Source organism: Cercospora beticola, chromosome 3 (genome assembly GCF_033473495.1).
Source record: "Cercospora beticola chromosome 3, complete sequence".
Classification (NCBI taxonomy): domain Eukaryota; kingdom Fungi; phylum Ascomycota; class Dothideomycetes; order Mycosphaerellales; family Mycosphaerellaceae; genus Cercospora; species Cercospora beticola.
In genome coordinates this window covers 678,916-703,507 of record NC_088937.1, presented here as the reverse complement: position 1 = coordinate 703,507, position 24,592 = coordinate 678,916, and the positions used below count along the sequence as shown (strand labels likewise).

At 53.7% G+C, this 24,592-nt stretch overlaps 11 protein-coding genes across 11 annotated transcripts; 7 read left to right on the top strand and 4 right to left on the bottom strand.

Moving 5' to 3' along the window:
* Nucleotides 1-224: 224 nt before the first annotated feature.
* On the top strand, nt 225-1,231 carry RHO25_004242 (uncharacterized protein; the record flags this gene model as incomplete). The annotated part of the gene is made up of 2 exons (XM_023595166.2): nt 225-564; nt 630-1,231. The coding sequence occupies 2 exons, from the start codon at nt 225-227 to the stop codon at nt 1,229-1,231; spliced, it is 942 nt and encodes a 313-aa protein (XP_023456843.1).
* Nucleotides 1,232-2,124: 893 nt separating this feature from the next.
* Nucleotides 2,125-2,623, bottom strand: RHO25_004241 (uncharacterized protein; the record flags this gene model as incomplete). The annotated part of the gene is made up of 3 exons (XM_023595165.2): nt 2,125-2,258; nt 2,311-2,382; nt 2,437-2,623. The coding sequence occupies 3 exons, from the start codon at nt 2,621-2,623 to the stop codon at nt 2,125-2,127; spliced, it is 393 nt and encodes a 130-aa protein (XP_023456844.1).
* Nucleotides 2,624-3,465: 842 nt separating this feature from the next.
* RHO25_004240 (uncharacterized protein) lies at nt 3,466-5,511 on the top strand (the record flags this gene model as incomplete). Its single annotated transcript, XM_023595164.2, has 1 exon — nt 3,466-5,511. One exon carries the CDS (start codon nt 3,466-3,468, stop codon nt 5,509-5,511), a length of 2,046 nt encoding a protein of 681 aa, XP_023456839.1.
* Nucleotides 5,512-8,252: 2,741 nt separating this feature from the next.
* Nucleotides 8,253-9,800, top strand: RHO25_004239 (uncharacterized protein; the record flags this gene model as incomplete). Its single annotated transcript, XM_023595163.2, has 1 exon — nt 8,253-9,800. The coding sequence occupies one exon, from the start codon at nt 8,253-8,255 to the stop codon at nt 9,798-9,800; it is 1,548 nt and encodes a 515-aa protein (XP_023456840.2).
* Nucleotides 9,801-11,403: 1,603 nt separating this feature from the next.
* On the bottom strand, nt 11,404-13,002 carry RHO25_004238 (uncharacterized protein; the record flags this gene model as incomplete). The annotated part of the gene is made up of 3 exons (XM_023595162.2): nt 11,404-12,348; nt 12,449-12,826; nt 12,877-13,002. The coding sequence occupies 3 exons, from the start codon at nt 13,000-13,002 to the stop codon at nt 11,404-11,406; spliced, it is 1,449 nt and encodes a 482-aa protein (XP_023456841.1).
* A 565-nt stretch (nt 13,003-13,567) lies between these two features.
* On the top strand, nt 13,568-15,220 carry RHO25_004237 (uncharacterized protein; the record flags this gene model as incomplete). The annotated part of the gene is made up of 4 exons (XM_023595161.2): nt 13,568-13,706; nt 13,770-14,446; nt 14,561-14,704; nt 14,759-15,220. 4 exons carry the CDS (start codon nt 13,568-13,570, stop codon nt 15,218-15,220), a joined length of 1,422 nt encoding a protein of 473 aa, XP_023456842.2.
* A 62-nt stretch (nt 15,221-15,282) lies between these two features.
* RHO25_004236 (uncharacterized protein) lies at nt 15,283-17,106 on the bottom strand (the record flags this gene model as incomplete). The annotated part of the gene is made up of 2 exons (XM_023595160.2): nt 15,283-16,638; nt 16,693-17,106. 2 exons carry the CDS (start codon nt 17,104-17,106, stop codon nt 15,283-15,285), a joined length of 1,770 nt encoding a protein of 589 aa, XP_023456835.2.
* Nucleotides 17,107-17,659: 553 nt separating this feature from the next.
* RHO25_004235 (uncharacterized protein) lies at nt 17,660-18,811 on the top strand (the record flags this gene model as incomplete). Its single annotated transcript, XM_023595159.1, has 3 exons — nt 17,660-17,919; nt 17,969-18,129; nt 18,183-18,811. 3 exons carry the CDS (start codon nt 17,660-17,662, stop codon nt 18,809-18,811), a joined length of 1,050 nt encoding a protein of 349 aa, XP_023456836.1.
* Nucleotides 18,812-19,058: 247 nt separating this feature from the next.
* RHO25_004234 (uncharacterized protein) lies at nt 19,059-19,700 on the top strand (the record flags this gene model as incomplete). Its single annotated transcript, XM_023595158.2, has 1 exon — nt 19,059-19,700. One exon carries the CDS (start codon nt 19,059-19,061, stop codon nt 19,698-19,700), a length of 642 nt encoding a protein of 213 aa, XP_023456837.1.
* Nucleotides 19,701-21,175: 1,475 nt separating this feature from the next.
* Nucleotides 21,176-21,830, bottom strand: RHO25_004233 (uncharacterized protein; the record flags this gene model as incomplete). The annotated part of the gene is made up of 3 exons (XM_023595157.2): nt 21,176-21,504; nt 21,573-21,635; nt 21,686-21,830. 3 exons carry the CDS (start codon nt 21,828-21,830, stop codon nt 21,176-21,178), a joined length of 537 nt encoding a protein of 178 aa, XP_023456838.1.
* A 199-nt stretch (nt 21,831-22,029) lies between these two features.
* Nucleotides 22,030-22,505, top strand: RHO25_004232 (mitochondrial 37S ribosomal protein bS6m; the record flags this gene model as incomplete). Its single annotated transcript, XM_023595156.2, has 3 exons — nt 22,030-22,053; nt 22,105-22,139; nt 22,199-22,505. 3 exons carry the CDS (start codon nt 22,030-22,032, stop codon nt 22,503-22,505), a joined length of 366 nt encoding a protein of 121 aa, XP_023457607.1.
* Between the last annotated feature and the right edge of the window lie 2,087 nt (nt 22,506-24,592).

Sequence of the window (24,592 nt, the reverse complement as noted above, 5' to 3'; positions counted from 1 at the left end):
TGTTCCACTGCCGCGGTGACTGTCGAATGGCTGCTGCACAGTCCAGATCCACCCCGCCCCAATGCTTAATCATACAGCTGTGTCGTCATGTTAGAAGAAAGCACCCTCTAAGCTGCTGAAATGTCAGCCACGCCCGCGGACTACACTCTGTCAACAAGCTTTGCTTCCTATCAACTCCAAAGCGAATACTTGCTTCTTGAAGAGCCGCGGACAATCTCCCGATCATGGCAGACCAGACACTGAAGACGCTGCATCCTTTCCTGCAAGAGAACACCTCCACCGTCTCCTCAGGCGGCCATGTCAAGAGCTATTCCCATGACCTTGGCTCCGGTCCTATCTTCGTATGCGTCCATGGCTGGCCTCAAAGCAGCTACATGTGGAGACATGTCGTCTCTGAACTGAAAGACACCATCTCTCTCTTCGTGCCCGAACTCCCCGGCTACGGCTTCTCCTCCCTCCCTCCCAAACATGACAAGCGCACAGTAGGCAACCTCATCATCGAAGCTCTGCAACAAGTCTTCTCCAAAGATCGCCCCGTAATCTGGTGCGGCCACGACCGCGGAGGTAAAAACAACACTCTTCTCCCCAACCATTCGTCAAATCAAAACCGAACTAACTCCCTCCAAAAGGCAGAATCGGCCACCGCCTAATCGTAGACAACACCCCCTCCCACAACATCATCTCCGCAATCCTCATCGACATCGTCCCCACAAAAGAACAATGGGCCGCCTTCTCCAACCCCGCCGCAAGCGCAGCCTACTACCACTGGCCTTTCCTCGCCTTACCCACAGCCCCTCAAATGATCGAAGCAATGGGTAGTGGCGAATTCACAAAAATCAACCTCGAACGCGCCAAAGGCGCCGCCGAAGCCGGGGTATCCAAATTTAGAGAAAATGACGCGGTAGGGCATTATTGTCATCAATTCTCGAATCCGGAATGTGTGGCGGGGAGTTGTGGGGATTATTCTGCGGGGGCGTTTGAGGATGTGGAGGAGCAGACGAAGGATCAGGAGAGTGGGAGGAAGGTGGGGATTCCGTTGATGGTGGTTTGGTCGGCGAGTAATTTGGGGAGGATGCATGATGTGCCTAAGGTGTGGAAGGGGTGGGTGGAGAGGCCGGAGGAGGTGAGGTTTGAACCTGTGGATGGGGGATTTGGGCATTATTTGCCGGAGGAGTGTCCGGAGAGGGTGCTGCCGTTGTTTAAGGAGTGGATTGAGGGGAGTGGGAAGTAGTGAACGATACGTGTGGAGGGTTAGCTCGGTATATGATGGCTTGAAGCATTTTTGAGGTGCTCAAAACAAGAGTCATTAGCTGTCGTTAGACATCGGTCGACGCATACAAGATATTCTTGCACGTACTCATTCTGTTTCTTCTTGTTAGCCAATGTCGGAACTCGACGCGCCGCGTCGTTGCTGAACAGAGGCGATGTCGACTACAACTCATGTTTCTGCTACTGGTCGCTCTCTAACCCTAACCCTGAAGTCAATGGCCTTGCCGAATGGAACACGTCAATGTTCACATTCATGTTGCTCCTCATTAGTGCTTATACTGCAAGTGTGCACTCGAAAGCGACAGTCGTACGCGTATAGTATGACCGGTTGTCGTAATGACACATGGTCTACAGTAGTCTTGGTGATGCCACCGGAAAAGTCTATACAGGCGATTGAGCTTGTTGGCTGCAGTAGGCCTGTTGCGCAGGTCACAGACAAGTGACTGAGAACATCGCCCGATTATAGCATTTTCTGCATGTCAGCACTGGCACGATAGTGGTATGGAAATACAATGGATGCGTGACAGACGGGCCGGGCTTGGGGTGCTCGAGTCGTCTTATTTTGCATGTTTTTGTGCTATTCGTCGTCTTTCTGCAGGGAGCCCATGATGCGGTCCTTGATCTAACTGAGCTGGAGCTGCTCAAGCGTTTGCTAACGGCTCCGAAATTGCCCAGTATGGCTCGATTAGGCTTCGTGTGCGTTTGCAGCACTGTGTTGATTGCTGGCGCAATTGCCACTTGCTCGAGGTCGTGCTGCTGCAAAGCGTGCCTGCACAGCAGTTCGTTCCTTCCCCCGTTGCATGCTTTGCAGAATTTTGGGAGACGCCTGCCTGGGCCTCACTGATTGCTGTGCGTTCATTCGTCTTCGTCGGCTTGCACGAAAGGATTTGCGATTTCTTCGCTGCCGTCCACGGGGCTGATGAGAACGAGAAGCGTTCCACGTGCGACAAGCAGACCGAGATTTCTTGTGCTGGTATTGCCCTCTTCGTCTGCAGCGGACGTCAGTAGCTGAAGCAATGTACGTTGGTGGTGTGCTCTCACCTCGCGTCGTCTCCTTCACGTCATCGAGAACCAGATTCATGAGCTGATCATATCCTTTCAATGTCCCCGTGACTACAATCAACATTAGTCAAATCAAATTTCTTCACCAAACAACAGCACACTGACCTTCTCGACCACCGCTGAATTTGACAGTAATCCCCTTCTCAAGATACTTGGACAAGTCGAGGATGTTTTCCTTCTTTCGCTCGCCGCCTTGCGCGTGACCACCACCTCGACCTCCGCGATCACCACCACCTCTGCCACGCCCTTCACCGCGACCGCGACCTCCGCGAAATTGGCCTCGTTCTGCCATGATGTTGTGTTTGCGGTGGACTTGGCATCAGGTTTCGACGCTGGCCGGACACGCGATGCGGCTCAAAGTTTGTCGTCCGTGCGTCTGACGGGATGGAGCGGGGAAGGAGCAGCTCCGCTGTCGTCGTGGCGGTCTGAGGCTGTGGTGTGGAGCAGGCGTGGACTGGACGCTGTCGAGACGCCGTGCGGAAAGTCGTGGGCCTCCGTGCCAGCCACCGCCTCCTCTGTGCTGCTCCGAGCAGGCCGCGGTGTGTTGATGGGTATGTGTTTTCGAATCCGACTCACCGAAAGGACCATGCCACGGCAGCAGACATCCACGCAGCAGCACCGGGCAAGCAGGGCGGACGTCGCTGCGTCAGGCCGGTGCGTGATGGCGAAGGGCCGCTGCTGGCTGGCTCGACCGGGGTCACGACGCGACAAAGCGATTTGCCGACTAGTCCTCATGCCGCCCACACCTAGCGGAGGAGGCAGCTCGCTTTCCGCTGGCCAAACTCGCAGCTGCTGCTGTCGCCTCCGGGCAAAAAGGCGAGGGGATCGAGCGGCGACAGGCATCCCGCGAGCCTGCTCGAGGGTGCTGCAGCGCGGCAGGCCAGTGGCGGCTCATCCCCCAGGTAAGTCGTGCGTCCGCAGCGGCCTGGCCGCGCGCTTTTGTCACGCCGCACCAACCCTCCACCACGGGCGCCGCGAGTTGTTGGGCTGTGGGCAGGGACGACCAGCTCTCCCGGCGTCGACGCCCGCTCCGGCGCTCCCCTCCCTTTTCCTCTACGTCCTCCTCCTCCTCTCCTCCCCGTCTCCGTCACATCCTCTCCTCCCCATCGTCCTCCCCTCTGGCATGCCGCAAGCATGGACACCAGCACCCCCATTTCGACCGACGCCGCTGCAGCCGCCGCCAAGCGCAAGCGGAGTCCCTCCACCGGCTCCGTCTCTGCGCCCGTCGCAAAGGCCGCGAAGACGAGCAGCCAGCTGAGCATCAACTACCTCGCCCGACAATCGCACGACGACTTGCCTCTCATCAACAAGGACGACACTCTCCCGAATCTGCTCCACCTACTCGGCGCTTACAGCAACATCCTCGATAGACACGAGTCATTGGCCTCCAACCTTGGTGCGAGACCTCTCGGACCCATCCTCATCAAGCGCTTCGAACGCTGTTTCGATGCTCCGCCCAAAATCGTTGCCAGTCACCACAAGAATGCGACTGGAGACCCCGCCGAGACGAGCCACACCATCACCTGGCTAGAAGTAATTGAGTTTGCGCGCGCCCACCCCAGCCAGTTTACGCTCAGCACATTCTCCGAAGGCCGCAGGGTGTGCCAATTCTACTACCCTCAGAAACAGTTGCGCGTGCAGATCAGCGAGGAAGACTTTCTCTTCATTAATAGTGGAAGATGTCAGGAACTCATCCCGCCTCTGCCAATCTGGGAAGACGAAGAGAAGGAGGTCGGCACGTGCGATGTGCTGGAAACGAAGCTCAAGGAGCTGACCAACGTGGCCGACATGGTTGCGGCTCGCACGCGGCAATTGTCTCATAGGTTGAAGGGTCGCCGAGCAGCCATACTTGAGCGACGAGCAGAGGGCGGTAGTGGGACACCGGCGAAGGCAACTGCACCTCAGACTACCACGGCGCCTCCATCGTCTTCGGGTTCAGGATTTGTCGCTGTCAATTCGACCCCGGCCAATGGCAAGCCTGTTGCTGAGAGCGTCGAACCAACGTTGGGATCGAACGCAGCTATTCGGACTGAGCTCCTGCGGCACTTTGAGAGCTTGCCTCACAATCAAAATGCTCCGAAACTGCACGCCCGGCACCAGTCCACAACCGTCGATCCTCAACAGACGCCGAAAACATTGGACTTTAGCGGGACACTGCCCAATGATGGCGTCACATCCAACAATTCATCATTGTCGCCTGTGCCAACAAATGTGTTGGGTGAAAGTCTACCTTATGCTTCCGATAGCAACCGAGCAAGCGCGAACACATACACACATCGCCCGTCTCTGAGCACAGGGAATCCATATTCATCTAGCCACACACCACTCAAGCACAATTTCAGCCGCCCACTCCCCCCTGCACTGGAAAGTAGCCAACCCTTCCGACCACTCTGTCAAGCCCATATGGACAGCCTTCCTCGAGGGACTCGCGTCATGCCGCCCTGTGATAGATGCCGGAGGTTGCGCATGGACTGCGTCAAGAACCTAACGTCTTGCGCTGGATGTACCAGGAAGCACGCTCGTTGCCACTGGCGTGACGTGTCGCGCGAGGAGTTGGGTGCGCTTGACCACCTCATGGACTCGAGCTACCCTGGCCTTGCGGGTTCTCCTACCAACGGCGCACATCCATCTAACGGATATGCGAACGGGGCAAGTGACAATGGGGACAGCGATGATGACGATAGCAACCCTCTCGAGGACCTCGAAGCCTTGGACGAGAAGGAAGAACAGGAGAACCAGATTCGAGAGGACGAGGAAGGTCTACGCAACGCCAAAGAACTCGCGAGACAGGGCTTCGAAGACAGCATGCGTGATGGCCAGCAACAACAGCCGGGTCCAAACGAACCTGGCGAGCCAAATCGCGGTCCAGGGGGAACGATACCGGCCTATGTTCAAACTGCAAATGTCGAAGTGTCCCAGATTGCCGAAGAGCCGCAACCTGTGGGCAATCTTGCTACCCCACCAAACTCAGCGCAAGTTCAAGAGAGGCCGCTGGATCTCCCGTTCCAACTTCATGGCAACCAGCAGCGCGAGATCCTCTTGCAGAAAGAGAATGCTCCTGTGGACCGTCCGCCTTCCACGGATACGGCAGCGACTAATGGCGGCTTCCGCCCCGTGAATGAGACTATGAATAATGGCAGCGCGATTGCTTCGAGTGGGACTGGGTGGCGAGCGATATGATCTTGGTCACGTGTTGAGTGGCTACCAAATTCTTAGCTTATGACGGATGGATGAATGGATTTCTAGAACAGGTGCTCAGCCTACTGCACGGCGACACACAATGCACCAGAATTTTCTTGGGCACTCTCCTGGCCAAAGTCTTATCCTCCATTCTTCACTGTAAATGCGACACGACTGGGAGGACCACGTGATAGCAGTCGACTTTTGCCTGTGGTGAGTTACATGCAGTTTGAAGGTGGCTTATCGCTGTGTAGATTAGCAGACACCCCCAAAGCCAAGACTCTTTACGAATTCCATATCGTCTCGTCTCGCCATGCTTGAGGATCCCAATTCAGGCAATACACGATTCGTGCTCTCATCTTGTCTCGATGTCTGCAGGACGACATACCACTGTCATATCCTGTATCACGACAGGCCTCAACTCGGAAAATACCAGGCAATTGGGATTTCAACTTTCGCAAAGAGCTGATGTCTTGCATAGTCCTGCGGCTGGCGCCTTCCGATGGCCAGTCAATCGAATGATGCGCTCGTTACACACACAACAATCTGCGATGTAACACAGCCCACTTCAGGAACACCGCCATTCAGCGTCTGGCCCGCACCGACGATATACATTGAAATGTGGGGCGCAGTGGACTCGGAAGCGCCCAGATTGTTTCCCCACAGCGTTGCGGCAAATGTTGAGTGTGCAGAGATGCGCGACATGGGCCACCTGCGGGTCATGAAACAACAGCGGAGAAAAGAGTCGACGCAGGCCAAAAGCACACACGGCACGGCACGGTATGGAGATCAGGAACGCGACAGTAGCGTACCGCGCATTCGTTCTCGAGAGCCGCCCACTGTCGCCCAGGAACAGCAGCCGCCAGCGGCATTGACGCCGACGGAATCAATGCCACGGCTGCGCATGAACGGGAAGCCATGCGATCGGCCGATTGCTTCGTGAACGAACACCTTCCTCGGATATCGAGACCGAACAGCCGCCAGACGGCAGTCACGAGGCGGCGATAGATTGAGCCAGATGTCACCCATCTGTTGAGAGCACATGCCTGAGTGGAGAAGTCGTCGCTACAACTTGACCAAGTGTCTTTCGACCTCCCGTTCACCGACCGCGGTCTTCCCTGTACGACGGCCTACTTGTACGACCTCAGAGGACTCCGATCCACACCAACACCAGCAACCTGGTGCAGAAGTGGCATCACTGTCAATCATGATCAGCAGCACACTCGTTTTTGTTGCTGCTGCGAAGAACTTCCTGTTATGCGAACTGTAAGCTGCCAGCTCGCAGCACCTCATATGCGATGCGGCGCTGCTGCGACACGGCTGCTGGCATTGACATCTGCCATTGCGATCAGATCTCGCGTGTTGCAGCGCATGGCTGCAGACCTGCGCCACCCATATTTTGGCGCGGCCAAAAGCGGATTCAGTGTGCATGCCAAACAGCACGGCAACACTCGAGAGTAGAATGGAGAAGAGGTCCACTTGCCTACATGACAACTCATAGGATCGCCCTTCATGTCGCGCAACATTGCGTTATGCAAGTCCTTGTATAGTTGCGCAGGACTTTCATCGCTGGACCGTCGAGATCAGGTGTTCGGCGACCTGGCCGCCTACATATACAGGCCATTCAAGGGTCCAATCGCTGCTCGATCATCCTCTGAAACAGTCTGTGCCCTGTCATCGATAGGCAAGCACAGGGGAGAATCTACTGACCGCCTCTGCGAACATCCAACAACATCATCACAATGTCTGTCGAGCGGGTCTTTTGGACGACAAATGTTGAGGAGAATATCGAATTCCCCATGGCACAGCGTTCCCTGAGAGCTTGTTCATCGATCGAGTGCACGCCATACGTGCAGGCCGTCTGCCGGTAGAGTTGCATTCCATCACGGGAGGCGTTCGTTGACGGCTGACGTTACAGTGAGCAGGCCACCCTCCGGTTGATTGCCTCTGCGACCTCTTTTCCGAGAAGCCGGATCTTCTCAGGCTGTACAAAACGGGCTTGCCTGCAAGGTCACGGTCCTTGATTTGTTCAAAGTCGGTGGCTCTGCACGAGATACTTATTCCCTCCGCAAGGTCGCTCGAAAATTTCTCTGAAGTTGCATCTTTCTTCACACCATCCTGCAAGTTCCCAGGTCCAGGGACAACGTTCCCGATCGTTCGCTTCTTGTTGTTCCTGAAGAAATATTCCGACCCCTTGCAGAAGGGTTTCAACAATCCAGCGCTCAAAGTTCGGGAAATTAGCGCCGCTTGGTCTCTGCAGTCCTTTTTGCTGAAGGTCAGTGTAGACGAGCAATAATTCGTGGTCGGGTACGGTGGTACCTGGCATTTGCCTATGCATCTCGACGTTGCTGACGGAACCAGTGATCGCGTTGGCCAGACCACCTTTCCGCGCCACCCTGACATAGTACTGTCGTCGATCGTCCCACGAGCACTGGAGAGACAGCCTAGAGGATGCGGTTGTACAATGGTGAGTTTGCTCAGTCCGTCTGCCTCAGCCATTTCACCCCCAGGCAGTCCTACTGCATACCGTGGAGACGCCTCAAACTCTAAAAGCCACACACGTTCCTCATTCTGTCTCCTGAATGACAATTCTCCCTTTGTCGATCCTCCAGGTCACCCGTGCACACTGTTTACTTTGGAACTTGTTGGAGGTGTACTGTCTTGTGTGTGTGTTCGACTCACCTGGGGCAACAATGATTGTTTTGGGATGGATATGCTGACCATTTGTTGCAGTCTACAAGATGTCTAGCACGTCGACACCGACTCGCCCTGCCCGTGGCTTAGTCGTCCCGGGTATCGATACGCATAGCGTGTTTGATCAGAAGCCTTGTCTGCCACAGCAGGCGCAATCTTTCTCAGGATGGGGACCGCTGACGCCTCCCTCATCGGCGCAAGATTCGAGGAGACCTTCGCTGGCCTTCTCCTCAATGTCGGACACGACACATCATTCCGGACCGTCATCGATATCAAGTTTCTCGCAGCCTGCGGCACCAGTCCATTCAATGCTCAATTCCGCAGACAGCTTTGTCCACCAGTGGCATGAGACATCGGAGATGCATGCTACACTGCCTGCTCAGATGGAAACGGCGTGCACGTTGACTCAACAGCAGCCCATGTGCGACATGTCCTACCCGCACGGCCTGCCAATGTCCACCCAGAGCATGCCGATGCAGATGCCGGATTCTTCACCCATGCGGAACGAGATATGGCAGGATCCTCAACACAGCTCCTTCGGTCCTGTTCTACAGCCTGGACTGGCGGACACGCTCTACCACAGCGTGCAGAATCTCGGACACCAGCATGCGCCGCATGCTTCCATGTATGCCAACCCTTCGGCCTCCCTGAATGCGTCGCTGGAGCAGTCAGTGTTTCCCAATGTACCAGCCGTCCCATCCTTCCATGCACAGCCACGAGTGGTCGTTCCATCTCAACTGGGTCCCCAAGATGACTACCCGATGGATCACTATCCCCAGTATGACCAAAGTGGGACCGACTTTGCGCAGAGCTTCGACTCCAACATGACAGGAAGCAGTGGCTGGGAGTCTGTCGGACCTCCAAGCCCGATGGAGCACTACATGAATCCATCCGAGGAAGATTATGTGATGGTGAAAGAGGAGTTCATCAAAGACGAGTTCGCCGGCACACCCACGAAATCGCAGGTCTGGCGTGACATCCACTATCCAGGCTCACCCAGCGCGTCTCGCATCCAGAGGCGACCATCCAGGAAAACTCGCAAGTCTCAGGCGTCGTCCAAAGTGTTCTCTGAGTACGACACAGGCATCTGCCACATCAAATGCGAAGGCAAGAAGTTCTCAGTGGTGACCGACAATCTCACAGGAAAGACTCTCGTCATCCCCGAAACACCGCGCACAGACAAGCAAAACCGTTGCACTCACAAGAAGGACAACGGCACAATTTGTAATGCCAGCTTTGATCGCGCCGAACACCTCAAGCGACACATGCTCTCACATAGCAATATTCGAGCCTTTCCGTGTCCTCTCCCAGGATGCACCAAAAAGATTGGTCGTTCCGATAATGCGCTTGATCATTTCATGACCCATCTTCGGGAGAAGTCTAAGGGGAAGCGCAATCATCATTTTAGTTTGGATAAGATTGAAGAGTATCTTCGTGGTCACCATGCGTGGGATGACAAGAAGGTTACGAAGATGATTGAGAAGTTGCATAGGAGGATGGCGAATGAGATGGAAAAGGCGAGAATTGCTGCGATTGAGAAGGCACGGCAGGAGGCTATGGCGGAGGCGTATGGGAAGCAGCGAGCACGGTTGTGAGGATTCATTCACGGATGGTATTCGGACATTGACATCAACGGCGCGACAGATACGACTGGCACAACAGCACTTCGGCATGCGATGGACAACATGGACGGCGGCAAAGACTCTTCAGCAAAGACGACGACAACCACAAGAGAGGCATCACTCCTCTCCAGGCTTCTGGGTAATCACGGACGGTACGGCGGTAACGATCTCGGATCTTTTGTTTGACAGTTATACCCCCTCGGCAGGGCCCATTCGGACTTTTCGTCGCAAGGAAAAAGAACATAATTAGCATTCAGCATTACTGTACTTCTGGTATGGCGGTACGCAGTACACACGGGCGAGGCAGCTTCCGGCTTTTGGCGTTGGTGGAATGGGGTCTGGACGCGTCTACGGCCGCGAACGAAAGGGCAAGGTTTAGGTTAAACCAAATAGTGTAACTCTAGTATGTAGTATGTATTAGTTGTAGTGAAAAAGAAATCGAAAGCGATAGGTGGGCAGAGTGGGTGTAAGAACACGCGCTCTACTCTATGCTGATTTCGCGGAAAGAGGTCTCACTTCAGATCCATAAAGGTTATCCACTGCGTGAAAATACAGCGTGGTGGACCATCGAGGCTCCAACTTCTCATGCCAGTCCCACCGCAATCCATCTCGTGCCCAGTGATGTCTTGCGTGTCGCGAAATGTACTGTAGACAGCCCAAATTCAGGTCCTCGAGTCAGCTATACAATTGATAAGCGGGAGACAGAGGGAGAGTATTAGCATGAAGAGCGAGACAGTGCCGGCGCATTTATAATGCTCAAGTTACACCCCTGCTCCAACTCGCGGGAAAGGCGCTGTGGTCGACGAAGTTGAACTCGTGCAGCGGCAAGTAGGGCGCAAGTCCATGCGACAGCAATTGACATTTATATAATACTGGCAATTGTGCTTACTAACAAGTCGATTAGCAAAGCGTCGAAATCTCGGCAGACCACATGTATAGGGTGCGGTCGACTTGTTTTTGCTTTTTTGCGCGCGGAAGTTCGCAAGACGCGCGCAGGTCAGGAGTGCGAATGTGTGTTTGGTGCATTCGTTCTTCTCCCTTTACCTTTTTTGCCTTTTCTTTTTCACTTCGCACTTTTGGACTCGAGGTCTGACCAATGCGCGGCGATCGCTAAGGTTCCTCTGCTTGTGAGCTATTGTTCGGATGGCATTGTTGACATTCATATGTTGCTGGCAATTGTGCTTACTCAGACAAGTTGGTAACTCATCGCCGATTCTAGTTCCGGTAGATCCCCATGAGCAGGATTGCCAACTTGTCGTTTTGCTGTTTTGCAGCGCAGGTCGCGCAGGTCAGGGGTTCGAACGCCGGTTGGTGCTCGGTGGACTTTTTCTTTTTGTTACGAGTTCTCTTGATTGACTCGAATCTACGCGATTTTGCCCTTTGCCTTTTGTTGCACTGCGACTGACTATCAGGACAATAACGAGTGGCCGAACATGCTTCCTTCAAGGTTCAAGTAGGCGGTGTTATGCGGAGGCCCACCAGTCTGTCGAGCTACTTGTTGAGCACCTTTTCGCCGTCCATCTTGATCTCAGCATGGTACGCTCTCTACCGAGCTGTGGGATTTGAAGTCCTCGGCTCATGTCGTATAGCGAAACGACTTGTCTTCCTTATCCGTGACATCGGCCCCCTCAATAAACCTCATACTCTCAGCCTCATCACACTGCAACCTGTTCCGCACTCTATTATCTCTCCAGCACAAATACCAATAACTCGGAATAAACACATACACCAAACCCCAATCGACCAACGCACAAATGACTCCCGCTCGATACCTCGGCGGTTCCGTCCAAAGGTGCGGCGCCGCGATACATCCCGTACTATAACCCACGAAAAATACAGCATTGACGAAAGCTTTCTTAGTATTTCCGCGGACATTGCTCGCAGACAGGGACATGAGAATACTGAACTGCGAACTGATGACTGATGCAAGCCAGCTCGCAACGATCATCCCCCAGCCTGCGGAGAGCGGGAGAATGGTGAGAAGAATGCACCCGGTGAGAGGTACCACGCACAGAATGAGGACGATGAGGCTCCGTCGATTTGGAAACCAGAGACATCCGAGGACTCCGATCCAGATGAAGGCGATTTGTATTGCACCGGAGGGAGAGCCGTAGAGGAGGGTTTGCGGGGATGTGTAGCCCAAATTCTTGATTACTAGGCTTGCAAAGGTTAGGACGGGAGAGCACATTGTGACCAGGATGCCAAACATGAAGACGTGGAAGGTTTTGATGTCGAGACAAGCTTCTTTGAATTGCTTCCAGGAGAACGAAGTCTTGTCTCCGCCGTCATGCTGGGACGCGAGGCGTTTGGCTGCGACGATGCGCTCGTCTGGAGTGAGGAACCAAGCTGTGCCGGGCCCAGCAGGCATGAGTAGGAAGAATATTATGCCAGCGAATATGGTTACTGCGCCACAGAGGAGAAACATCAGGCGCCAGGGAGCGATGGAGAGGTGGGAAAGATTTTCTCCAATGCCGTACATCATGAGGGAGCCGACGATCTGGGCGAGACCGTTGCAGGTGACCTGTGAGCAGATGCATTAGTTTATTTCTCCAGTGCTTATGGTCCTCCGATGTTTGCTGCAAGATCGACGCTAAGCATCGTATCAGCTTCACAGCACTTACCCACATGCCCACTCTCATTGGATGCTCTTCCTTCTTGTACCATATACTCGTGATAGTAATGAATGCCGGGCTGACTGCACCCTCGGTGAAACCGAGCAGACATCGAACAGCCGCGAAGCCTGCAAAGTTATTCGGAGCAGCAAGGCACATGCATACTCCGCCCCACAGAATGACAGTCAAGCCCACGAATTTTGCAATGGGAAACCTGCTCATAAGGTAGATAAAAGGCCACTCGGACGCCAATTGCGCCAAATAGAAACAGGACGTCAGCCAGCTGTACTGTGTCGAGCTCAGGCTCAGATCTTCGAGTAACCCGTAGATTGATGCATAAGAAAGACTCTGCTTGTCGAGGTATTGTGTGAAGAACACGAGGCACATCTGTTTGCGTCAGCTGTGTGATCTTGCTATGTTGTAGCTGGATGACTGACCATCGGCAGAACTATGAGGTCGGATTTGCGAAGCACGCGTCGTTCCGCATCGGGATTCGTGATGTCAACGTGAATGCCATCCTGTATGTCGAGCTCCTCACGGGGCAGTTTCTTTTTCATCATCATGATTGTGAGTAGCCATGCCTCACCAAGGAGGGGAGATGCCTGATTTATTGGCGATTCATAGCCCGGAGTGTGGGCACTTGTGACATTTGCGGCCTGCAGTGTGCTCGTGCAGGCGATAGGGCAAGCATCGGCAGCTCTGGACACCGATATGCTCGAAACAGTTATTTGCGGCAGCTTGGGAACAGTGCTGGACCGAGAAGCTGTAGCGTCAGTAGTACAATAACCGGCCTATCTTTTGAGGCAGCAGAGTATCATTGTCGTCTCTCATCTTTTAGACATGCCACAACCGACGTTGGAAGATCTCAAGTGGCACAGCTTTGTGATAACCGTGGCCGGTGTTCCCGGCCGTTCGGCGGACGGTTCAAGTACTTATCGTTGGCCGCATGCAAAAGACATGCACTCAACCCACTGGACACTCATATCATCGCCTTCCTGGAACATTCTCGAGCTTGCGCGATTGATTGTGCATTTGCAGACGTGAAGGAAAGAGTCTTGAAGTCGTGACAGAGTTTGAGCCGGCGCAGCGCACGGGCCAATCTTCGAACGCACCTTCGCCCGACAAGCCATGACAAACGAAAGTCCCGACCTCGACCTCACGGTCAACGGAACAACCTCAAGCACAAATTACCAAATGGCCAACCCGTTGAAGCCTTGGACGAAGGTCCCCCAGAAGCGCTATCGCCTCATCGACGCCCAACTGATCGGTACCAAAAGCCTCCACCACATCCTCCACAAACCCATCTACTAGTAACTAATCAATTTCACAGACCCCAAAGATGGCTCCCTCCACTCCCACGTAACAATCGACATAAAAGACGGCCTAATCCACCGCATGACAAAACTAAACTCCAGCCCCACAAGCCCCAACGACGAAGTCTTCAAATGGACCGCCAACGAAGAAATCACAATCATCAACCTCCAAGGCCGCTACATTTGTCCCGGCCTCATAGACTGCCACGTCCACCTCGCAACTCCCCCAGGCGAAGATGGTCTCAAAGACACAATGACTCAACATGCCGAGACCGCCTTACTAAGACAACCATATCTAGCCCGAGAAATTCTCAAACGAGGTTTCACCACCGTACGCGATTGTGGAGGAGCGGGTCTGGCGTTGAAAGAAGCTTTGGCCGAAGGACTTTATCCTGGTCCACGATTATTCATCGCAGGACATGGGATTTCGCAGACGGGTGGGCATGGGGATATGCGGAGTTCCAAAGATGAGGAGTATGCGTGCTGTGGCGGGAATACTCGAGGTTTGGGTCGAATAGCAGATGGTGTGGAGCAATGTCTTCACGCAGCTCGTGAGGAGCTGCGACAGGGCGCCGATTTTCTAAAAATTATGCTATCTGGAGGGGTGGTGTCTCCGACTGACAAGCTGACAAATCTGCAATATACGCCGGAGGAAATCCGAGCGTTTACAAAAGTGGCGAGTGATTCCGGGACTGTGAGTACTAATACATTTATTTTGCGCGCATCCCGCGGACCGCGGTTGTGGCCTTCTCATCGATCACATGCGCTTACTTTTACAAATTGCTGACCCCTGACTGTGTGTTTGTAGTGGGCGACAGCACATGCGTACACTCCAGCTGCGATTCGCAATGCGGTCGAGAATGGAGTGCTTGGCATCGAACATGGCAACCTGGTCGATGAACCAACAGCCGAGCTGATGGCCAAGAACAACGTCTTCTTGACACCGACGCTCGTAAGCATACTCTGACCACATCCTTGGTGCACAAAATAATGCTGACCCTCACAGATCACGTACCAAACCATGGCGAGCAAAGAGTTCGGCAACTTCCTTCCCCCTTCAATAGCCGCCAAGAATCTCCAAGTCCTGGAAGCTGGTCTGCGGAGCGTCCAGATAGCAGACAAGGCCGGGGTGACCATGTGCTACGGCACTGATCTGCTAGGGCCGCTCGAAGTTATGCAAGCCAGTGAATTCTCTTTACGGAAGCAAGCTGGCTTGTCGAATCTCAAGATCCTGCAATCCGCGACTGTCAATGCTGCCCGAATGCTCCGGCAAGAGGATAAGCTCGGGCGCATCAAGGAGGGGACCATCGCGGATCTGATAATCCTGAACGCCAATCCACTTGAAGACATCGAGGTCTTGGCGCGGCCGCAAAAGCATTTGTTGGCCGTAATCAAAGACGGCAGAGTGCTCCACAGCAAGTGGTCCAAGCTGTTCCCAGACACGGAGCAGAATCCTGTGCTCGAATGAGGTTCCCTCCAACGCGTGTCGGAGACTTCGTATCGAGATACAGCAGTACAGTGAGAGAGTGTTCACTTCGTAAACGGCGCAATGGGATCCACGCTGATGTCGAGCGTATCCAGATGCCAGATTTCGAATTTCACGGCCTCGCCCTTATCAACCATGGTGATTTGGCGCTGTATTTCGATAGTGCCGTTCTCTTGCGGGACCTCAATTAATCCTCCAATCTTGTAACAACAATCGGCCAGACAGATAAACTCGAGGTGCAATGGCCCACGCGTCGCGAGTTCATTGGCCATTTGGTACATGCGTTGCTCGTGCGTGTACAGAGCAAAGTGCTGTCGAAGCTGCTCGTTCTCCAGAATGCGGAGACATTTCAGGTTTGGTAAGAATGGGCAGAGGAGGCGAATGGATTCGTGTTGGACGTCGTCAAGTGCGAGGCCAAGTTGTTCGAGCTGGGTGCATGTGCGCACGAGATAGGCCAGATCCTCTCGTGGTACTGCCCACACGTCGCTCAGAAGTAAGTGCTTGAGGGTGCTCCCGTGGTGATCCCCTATCGTATGAATGTATTCTTTCCCAAGCGAAATCCATTCTGGGTCCTTGTTCGGGTCGTATGGGGAATGCGCCGCGTCGCCATTGGGTGTGGGTGGTTCACCGTTACTTGCGTTCGACGCTGGAGTGTAACCTGTCTTCTGGCGCTTTGCGTTGCTGATCAGGTACAATGCTTTCATGTTCTTACTCTGTTTGCGCATTATTTCGACATGACGTGGCGAAATCTCGTTGACTCGTATCCGGTCGAAAGGCACATCAAGATCATGCGGAACGGCGTTCCACGTTTCGTCGACAAATATTGTGCGAGGGTCGTTTCCGCCAAACGTATCGATGAAGGTGGCACTGGTGCAGGTTTGGTCATCAAATATTTGGTCAAAGCTGAGCACATTCTGGCCAAACCAATTCTGTAGGGCGAAATGCTTCACCTGAAGCTTGTAGTCTGCCTTGTAGCATCGACCGAAAAAGGCGCCCAGACTCATCGTGTTTTCTGCCTCTGCGCGCATGCGTGGAGAGAAGTGCAGGCGCACGTCTTCGAGCTTCTTCGATCCTAGGAAGAGCATGCTGAGATCGTCCGGGTAGCATAAAGGGTCGTAGTCCAGTAATTGAAAGGCGCGCAAGTTGGGCATGGGCGGGATTATCACCGATGGCCGCGGGACTCGTATCGTAGGAAATCGCAAGGTCAGAGTGGTGAGAGTGTTATGAGTTCCGAGGCCTTGATACAAAGTCTTCAAAGGTTTGCAATCAAGCTCCCAGGAGAACGACTTGAGCTTGGTCATTTTGTCTGTCGCGGCTCGAAGAATTATGTTCAGCATCATCGAGGTGTCAGGCACCCTGCCTTTGGCGAAGTCATCGATGCCCAACTCTTGCCATTTGCCCTACCGCAATATCAGTGCTGCTCTGCCCACCTGTCAGCAGTTTTATCCACTCACCCAAACTTTCAGCTCTTGAACCAGTGTGGCATGACCTTTGGTGCACAAGCCATTCAATGCCATCATGAATGGGCTCCCAGCGCCAAATCCTTCCGGCCTCCCATTGACATATCTCATTTCTCCGTACGAGTGGAGATTCACACGTTGGTATAGTTGCGGTAAGCACATGTAGTACATGAGCCTACTTGTCCGCGCGATCCGCGCCATATCCCCTACGTCGTCGAGGTACGACATGATGTGTGCGATGAGGTTCAGCGGGAGCGTTGTCGCAGGTCGGCGTCCTCCATCTTCGTTCAGGGGAATTGTACTCGTTGCAGGCGACGTATATGCCATCGCCGGAGGCATTTGTTTCAGCGAGGGCATGTCTTTGAATGTGCGTGCTGGCACACTGTCCCTGCGGACGTCCGCAGCCATGGTGACGGTCTTCGTGGGCGCATGCGGACTCCTGGCGCGCTTCATGGCAGATGAACGCGTGCTCCTAGACTGAGCAGAATCATGTCTGTCCTCTAGGAGACAAGTGAGACGAGGTTGAGGGTAGTCAGAGACAATTGCATCGGCTCGAGAGAGGATCGCCCGGAAGCAAGCCCTACCTTGCAGGCACGCCTGTTACCAGTGCACTGTCACGACTCATCAAGACCGAAAAAAGTCTAGAGCAGCCCTAGAGGTGATTAGTCGACCTGTGGTGTCGATGGCTCATGGCTGCCCGGTTCATGCGGTCTGATTATGGATTCGGGGAAAGTAATCGGACGAAAGTGGGCGGAGTTTAGCGTGACCGAGAGTCCGCGTCGTACCAGCACTTGCCTCCCCCCGTGTTTAGAGGTCTCGTCGCACAATCGGCCGTACAGGAGACTTCCACTAGTTACCCTGGCAATATCCGACCGTACAGTACGCAGCACCACGCAATTCGTGCGTGACTCCCTGCTTAAGGAGACCGGTTCTCCCGGCGGGATTTAGGTCGCCCCGAAACATGGCACAAGCCGACGAGCGAGAACATCAAGACGTTGTGCTAAATCTTATCGAGACTTATCACGAACTCAATGCTTGTGTAATCGATGAGCTCACCGCCCAGCCTACGGCGCTGCAGTTCGCGCGCTACGTGGGCAGGAATCGACCTTTTGTCGTGCGGAAATGTGCTTGTTCTTGGCGAGCGGTGCGGCAATGGGACGCGTCGTATCTGCGCGAGGTGATGGGCGATGCCGCGGTCAATGTGGCCACGACGCCGAAAGGGTAGGTGGTGTGTCTGGTCGTTTCTTTCATTCATTGCTGAGTGGTGCAGAAATGCAGATGGGTTGGTGGAGGTTGAACATGGGAATTTGATCCTGGTCGAACCATATGAGAAGAAAGAGAGCTTTGGCGACTTCCTGGGCTATATTCAAGCTGAAGCGCATCTATCAGAGCAGGAGCGAAGTGGCAGAAACGTCAAGTACGCGCAAACACGTAAGCACTTACAGTCCCATTTCTGGTTCACATCTGACCTGGACATACTGTAGAAAATGATAATCTCCGCGCAGAGTACTCAGCACTGTTCGCAGATGTGCCTGATAGCATTGACTTCGCCAGCGCGGCCTTAGATGCAGAACCTGACGCAGTAAACTTCTGGCTGGGCAATGAGAGATCTGTCACAGCCTTGCACAAGGACAATTACGAAAATGTCTATGTCCAGGTCCGGGGACAGAAGCACTTTGTACTTCTCCCGCCGATCGAAATGCCATGCGTGAACGAAGTCCCGGTTCAATTCGCGAGATATCAGCCAACCGGTGACGATGAATCAAAACTGGAGCCACAGACCTACGAGGGTAGCGAACCAATTCCAACACCAATCTGGGATCCTGACGAGCCGGACGCGCGAGCCTCGCCATATTCGAAGGCGTCTAAGCCGATGCGCGTCACCCTGGATGAAGGAGACATGATGTACCTGCCGGCGATGTGGTACCACAAGGTGTCGCAGAGCTCTGGTGAAGAGGCCTTCTCGTGCTCAGTCAACTACTGGTATGACATGGATTTCAGTGGAAGCTTTTGGGCGCAGAACAACTACCTGAGGGAAACTGTCGAGGCTACTGCGAAGCACGTGAGGTATCCTGAGCTCGATTTCGGCGATGAAGAACAAAGTCATCCATGATCCATCTTAAGCAGATTGCTAAACCACGTCCGCGTTGGACATAGCAAAGCGTGTGTGGCGAGCTTGAGTTGGTCCTGCCGTGTCAAGGTCAAGCAAGCGATGTAAGGTTTATTGAGGCAGGAGGTCTCGCGACTGCCTGCGATCAGACGACCGTTAAATCGGGACTTTACCTCGACTTCCGCACTTGCCCTTGAGTCAACAACAAGTTGCACAATAACGACTTGCGACAACCCGCATCCGCCCGACTATGCCTGTCATCGCCACCAACCTCCAACAGGCAGCCGCCTTACTTAAAGGGATGAGCGTTGCCGAGCTCTACACGCTACAGGAGCTTACTGCAAAAGAGCTGGAAGAGCATTCAAGGCCATTTCCTTTCCTCGCTCTTTCAGCCGAGCTGCGCAATGAGATCTACGACCTTGTCGCCGTCAGTCAAGTCTTCAGCATAACTGACATTGAACGTCAAGAGAACGGACTGGCCGTGGTCAACAAGCAGATTTCAAGCGAGTACCTCAGTGTTCTGAACAGTAAAGAAATGGTCCGCGCCAAGTACTTAAGAGATGTCACTACAATGGGATGGGAGGACATCGACGTACGCAAACTGCTCACAGCCCGATCTATTTTTGCACACGAATTTCCTGAGGACCAGGACATGTGGTTTCGCTCTTTCCACTCCTCCGGCTATGCTAGTGCCGAGAAAAAGGTGGTTGATAAGACCAGGCTTGACGATGCACATTTGGCGAAGAGCGGTGATCCGGCTCAATGCAGCTTCTGGGGCATGCTCGAGATAGCCGGTTCCAGTGAAGGGTACTTTGTCTTTGCGATCAAGGTCAAGGAAATCGACAATTATTGTCCAGACGCACAACAGAGGGACAATGATGATGAGGTGTGAAGGCAGCAGGCACGATGAAAAACGAGCTTGAGAGACGTTGATATCATTCTGACCACGCTGGTGCTGAAAAGGCTTTCGTTAGCATGACGAAGAGAGCGACGAAGAGCCGCATGTGGATTTTGGTGATTCGTATTTCTGGGAGCTCAGAGATTGCGGGTGGTGGTGCGAGCTGCAGTATCCTAGAAACCAAAGCCACGAGGTCGATGATTACATTGAGCGAAGGCTGCTGACCTTCATCTTGGCGCCGAACGAATCCCATGGGTCGTAAGCATATTGTACCTTTCTCGGTGGTCTCAGTCTGGTGGCCTCAAACTGGTGGTAGCGAGCGAAGTGTAATGTAAGTTCAAGCAAACTGGCCTTTTGCGTCCCAAGCCGCCCTTTCGAACCACATTTTTTTTTCATGTTCATAATCAAGGCGCCCACCAAATCACCTTTGGTGCCTAACCAACACGCGAGGAACACTACTGCGAGCTGGCGATAGCGATGCAACCCTCCAACCTAGAAAAAGCGGCTGCGCTACTTCATTCCATGACCACCCCGGAACTCGAACAGCTGCAGGCCCTCGCTGCAAGCCAAATCGAAAAAAACGTTGCCGCAGAACCTTTGTTCCTCGCACTCCCTTCCGAGCTGCGGAACAAGATCTATACACTTGTCGCCATGGATCAAGGACAACGAAACGGACTAGCTGGAGCGAATAAGCAAATTTCCCGAGAGTACCTCAGCATATTTAATAGCAAAGAGATGCTACGGGCCAAGTACATGGAAGATGTCGACACGACGAAGTGGATTGAGTTTGACAAACGCAAAATCCAGAAAGCGGTGGCCATCTACTGTCGGCGCAATCCTCACTTCTTGAGGAAAACCTGTGCATTGCCCGGTGATGTCCCATTTACGCTGAGGCTGAAAAGCACGTCATCGAACATGAGGAACAGAGGTCCTATTGTTCCTTGGTCGTGAGACGTCCGACAAGTTCGGAATCCTCGAGATCGCATGCCCTGCACATCGTTGCTTAGTACTCGAGAAATTGGGCTGCGAATGTCGTCGACAACATCTTACAGCACAGCGGGAATCCTGACGTCGGTAAGCCTGAGGGATGGTTGGTTAGAGAGGATGAAGTCGTGCGACAAGCAAAGAGATGTCCAAGAAATCAGAGGCGAGGATGGGAGGCTACTGTACTTTATGCACTCGGGTCGCTCGCGAGGAGCAGATGGCGCTGGTTTTGCGAGAGAACTGGTCTAGGCAGCAAACGACTTGGGTATGGAAATTGAAAAAGAAGTTCATATGGTGTGATAGATGTCGATGCTTCTTCTGACGCGACGGGATGATTTCGGTCTCCGTCTACTTCTCACCTGTCTGGCCGCGTGGCCGTAGCTGCTGTGTCTGTTGAGATCCTCGCTCGTACCAACATTGTTGAACTCCATATCCTGGCCGCGGTGCGCCTCATGCTTTTGTCAATCCACTAGAAGCTCCCTATCTCAATGATCCTGATCTGCCTCCTCAGTGAACTTCTTGTACTCCTCCGCAGTCTTCAGCTTCTCCAGCTCCTTGGGATCCGAAAGCTTGATCTTCGCAAGCCACCCTTCTCCTTCGGGAGACTTGTTGATCGTCGCAGGCTTATCTTCCAGCGCACTGTTCGCTTCGACAATTGTTCCGCTCACAGGAGTCATGATGTCGGAAGCCGATTTTACGGATTCGACAGCGCCGATGGTGTCACCTTCGGACACTTCGAGGTCGGCGGTGGGAAGCTCGACGAAGACGACATCGCCGAGGGCGTTGGCGGCGTAGTGGGAAATACCAATTGTGCCTGAAACGCGATTAGCATGTGAATGTGGGGTGTGGTTGGATTGGAGACAAGTGTGATGGGTTGTTTACCTGTTGTGCCGTCCTCGGAGAGTTCCACCCACTCGTGGTCCTCAGTGTAGCGTTTCTCCCATACTGTAGAGCATCAGTATGCTATCGTCCGCGTTCCGGCGTGTTTATCGCACCTTTCGCGCCTGCGGTGAAGCTCCGCACAGCGGGCTTCGCGATCTGTTGTGTTCGGAGTCGGAAATATTGTGGTTTGCTGCTTCGCACCACGCTCGAAGCTCCCAATGAGCGCGCAAAAGCTCGTCCTGCTACTGCTGAGGCCATGACTGGTTTTTTGTGAGTTGTTTAGAGGGAGAAACAAGAGAAGACGCTTGAAGGCGGCATTGGACGAGGGTCTTTGAGGTTGGTCGGGTAGTGCGGCGATCAGCTGTCACCGCGGACTTCTCCCGCCTTGGTGCCGAATGGACTTCAGTTCCACATACAGATGTGATATCCCCGACTTTGCACACATTTGCCAATAGCCATGTTGTACGAACTGATAGGCGTGGTACGTATGGTGAGGCATGATGGAAGGCGGCGATACTGATGAAAAGCGCAGGTACGCCCTGGGCGCAGCGTCAATGAAATCAAAGAGTTTGTCTCTCTACAGGTCGGCGAGTTTCGCGATCGCGAACCATCTGACAGCAACGTAGAATCACACGAACAACAGGAAACATCATTCTCGGAGCAGGCGGCGTAGTCCGAGGGATCACAAACTGGGGCACATTCACACTACCCAACCCGGCGCGAAAACAAGGCGCGACATATCGAGAGGGCCACTATTTCATTTTACGATTCGATTCGAGCGCAAAGACACAACATGCTGTGCGAAGAACATTGGGCCTTGATCCGCGAATGATCAGATACAGCGTGGTGAAGATGGGGAGTAAGCTGGAGGACATCAAAGATGTGGCAGGGAAGGCCGACTGGGGAAAGACGCGATCGAGCGAAGCGATTTGAGATGCATTGGCATATGAGAGGTATTGGAAACATATGCCAGGAAAAGTTGTGTACAGATACAGAAATGCATTTGCGGGCGTCTGGTGATGGAATCTGGACAGAACGCGGTGCATTATCAGCAGGAGGCGAGCATAGAGCTGTGGTCTATATATCACGGACAGGAGGGTTTGTACAACAACAGGCTTGAACACCCACCGAGGTGTGCCTATGTGGGAATGAAGGCGACGCGCGATCACGGAGCCATAAGATGCACGTGAGGAGCTGATTTGATATGGCAGTGGCAGCAACCTTGTTTCGACAGCATGTCGAGATCTTTGCAGGCCATGTACACTATGGAGAGAGACTAAGCGGCCTGTAGTTCGAAGGTAGTCCGCAGACAACTTTCTCAGATCTCGCAGTGCGTATTGCAACTTCCTCCTTTTGGTAGCGCCGAATCGGCTGCTCCCGGGCCCCTGCCCTTCAGATGAAAATCCTCCAACACTCGGTATATTTCGCCACATCTTCCACAAATGGACCGCGACGTCCGCTATGAAGTCTTCAGACGATCACCACAAGACATTGAGCTAGTGCACAGGCAGCAGGCGAACCGAGGCTGTGCGATCCTCACGCTGCTTGCTCGTCCCGGAAACATACAGCGTCCTGAATCGCCCTTCGACAGCCTGGCCACATCAGCTCATCATTGACTCCCACATCCTTGGAGCTGGGAGAGGCCATGCTATTGCACGTGGCCTTCCTCGCCATGCCGGCTACGATCAACTGCGAGTGCGGAGACAGCTGGCTCCTGCGACGAGACCTACGGCATCATCCCGCCTGCCCCGCCGTTTATGGCTTTGGTTTCTGCAGCTGCTGGTTGTCCGCTCGATCAGGAGCCGATTGGCCAACGATCATGGGGCGCGCGCGTGCTCAGATGAGCTCAAATTCGACGTCACGCGGCACGCCGTCCTTTTAGCTCGCAGCTTCTGGGCATAAGAATGTGCCGACCGGGGTCTGGTGTTCCCCTTTACCTCTAGGACGACCTGCCGTAGCGGGTGCTTTTGAGGAGCAGCGGTGCCCTTTATGCGCTCTGCCTTCTTCTGGAGGCCTTGGATAAAAGCTCTCTCCCGGATTTACTTGCGCTCTACCGCGGCTCTCAACTACCGGAACTTCTTCGTGCTTGACCGGCGACTCTTTAGCTGCTTTTTCCACATGGAGCATGACACCGCGGGACATGAACACCACGCAGCCACAGGACGACCGCTACGCGACAGGACCCAGGTTGCAAAAGGAGACTGTACACGACTGCTGTCCTTGCCGATTGATTAGCTTGCAAGATGGTGTTAACTGGAACATCGAGGCTAGACGGCGACCAGTCAGACTTTTGGCACAGTAAGCGGTCAGAGCAACGTCGAGCTGGCTCTCCTACGCCCTTGTTCAGCAACTAGCTGCGGATAATTTTAACGTCGGCAAGAGAATTGACTCGCACCAGCTCTGTTGCTCTGTCGATACTATACTTGCTCACTGAGCGGCCCGTATGCCATCCGGTTCTGGGCATCGAAGCGATATGCTCTCGCCCAAGTCATCCAAGCAAGCCAAGGCACAAATGTCCTTTCTACTCAATCGAACCTCAACATCACAAATACGTGGCCGCATCATCGAATGGGCGACATTGATCACGATGACTTGCTTGGCACAATCAGATAGCGAATCGACACTGGCTTCAACATGAGGTAATTCCAACAAATGGAGCCGCCTATACTGAGTGCGCGATGGGTCTAGATTCAGCGCTAGATATCGCGGACCCACTCCAGCTGGAAGGACCTAAAGGCACATCAGCTCTGGCAATCTCGTGTTAGATCTCTGATTTTTGGCACGACACCTTCAGCGCCACAGAGTTGCATGTAAGCGCTACCCTTCGTCGCCACGCAGTCGTCACGACTCCAGGTATCGCCGCAATTATAAAAGCATGTGGAGAACGAGTGACCGAACTCGATAGCAGAGCTTCAATGACGCTCTACGAATATCATGCATTCAGCCTCTGTACGGTTCTCAGGGACCGCGACACCACCACGAGAGCGACAGAGACAGCTATGGCGAAAACAGCGAACAGA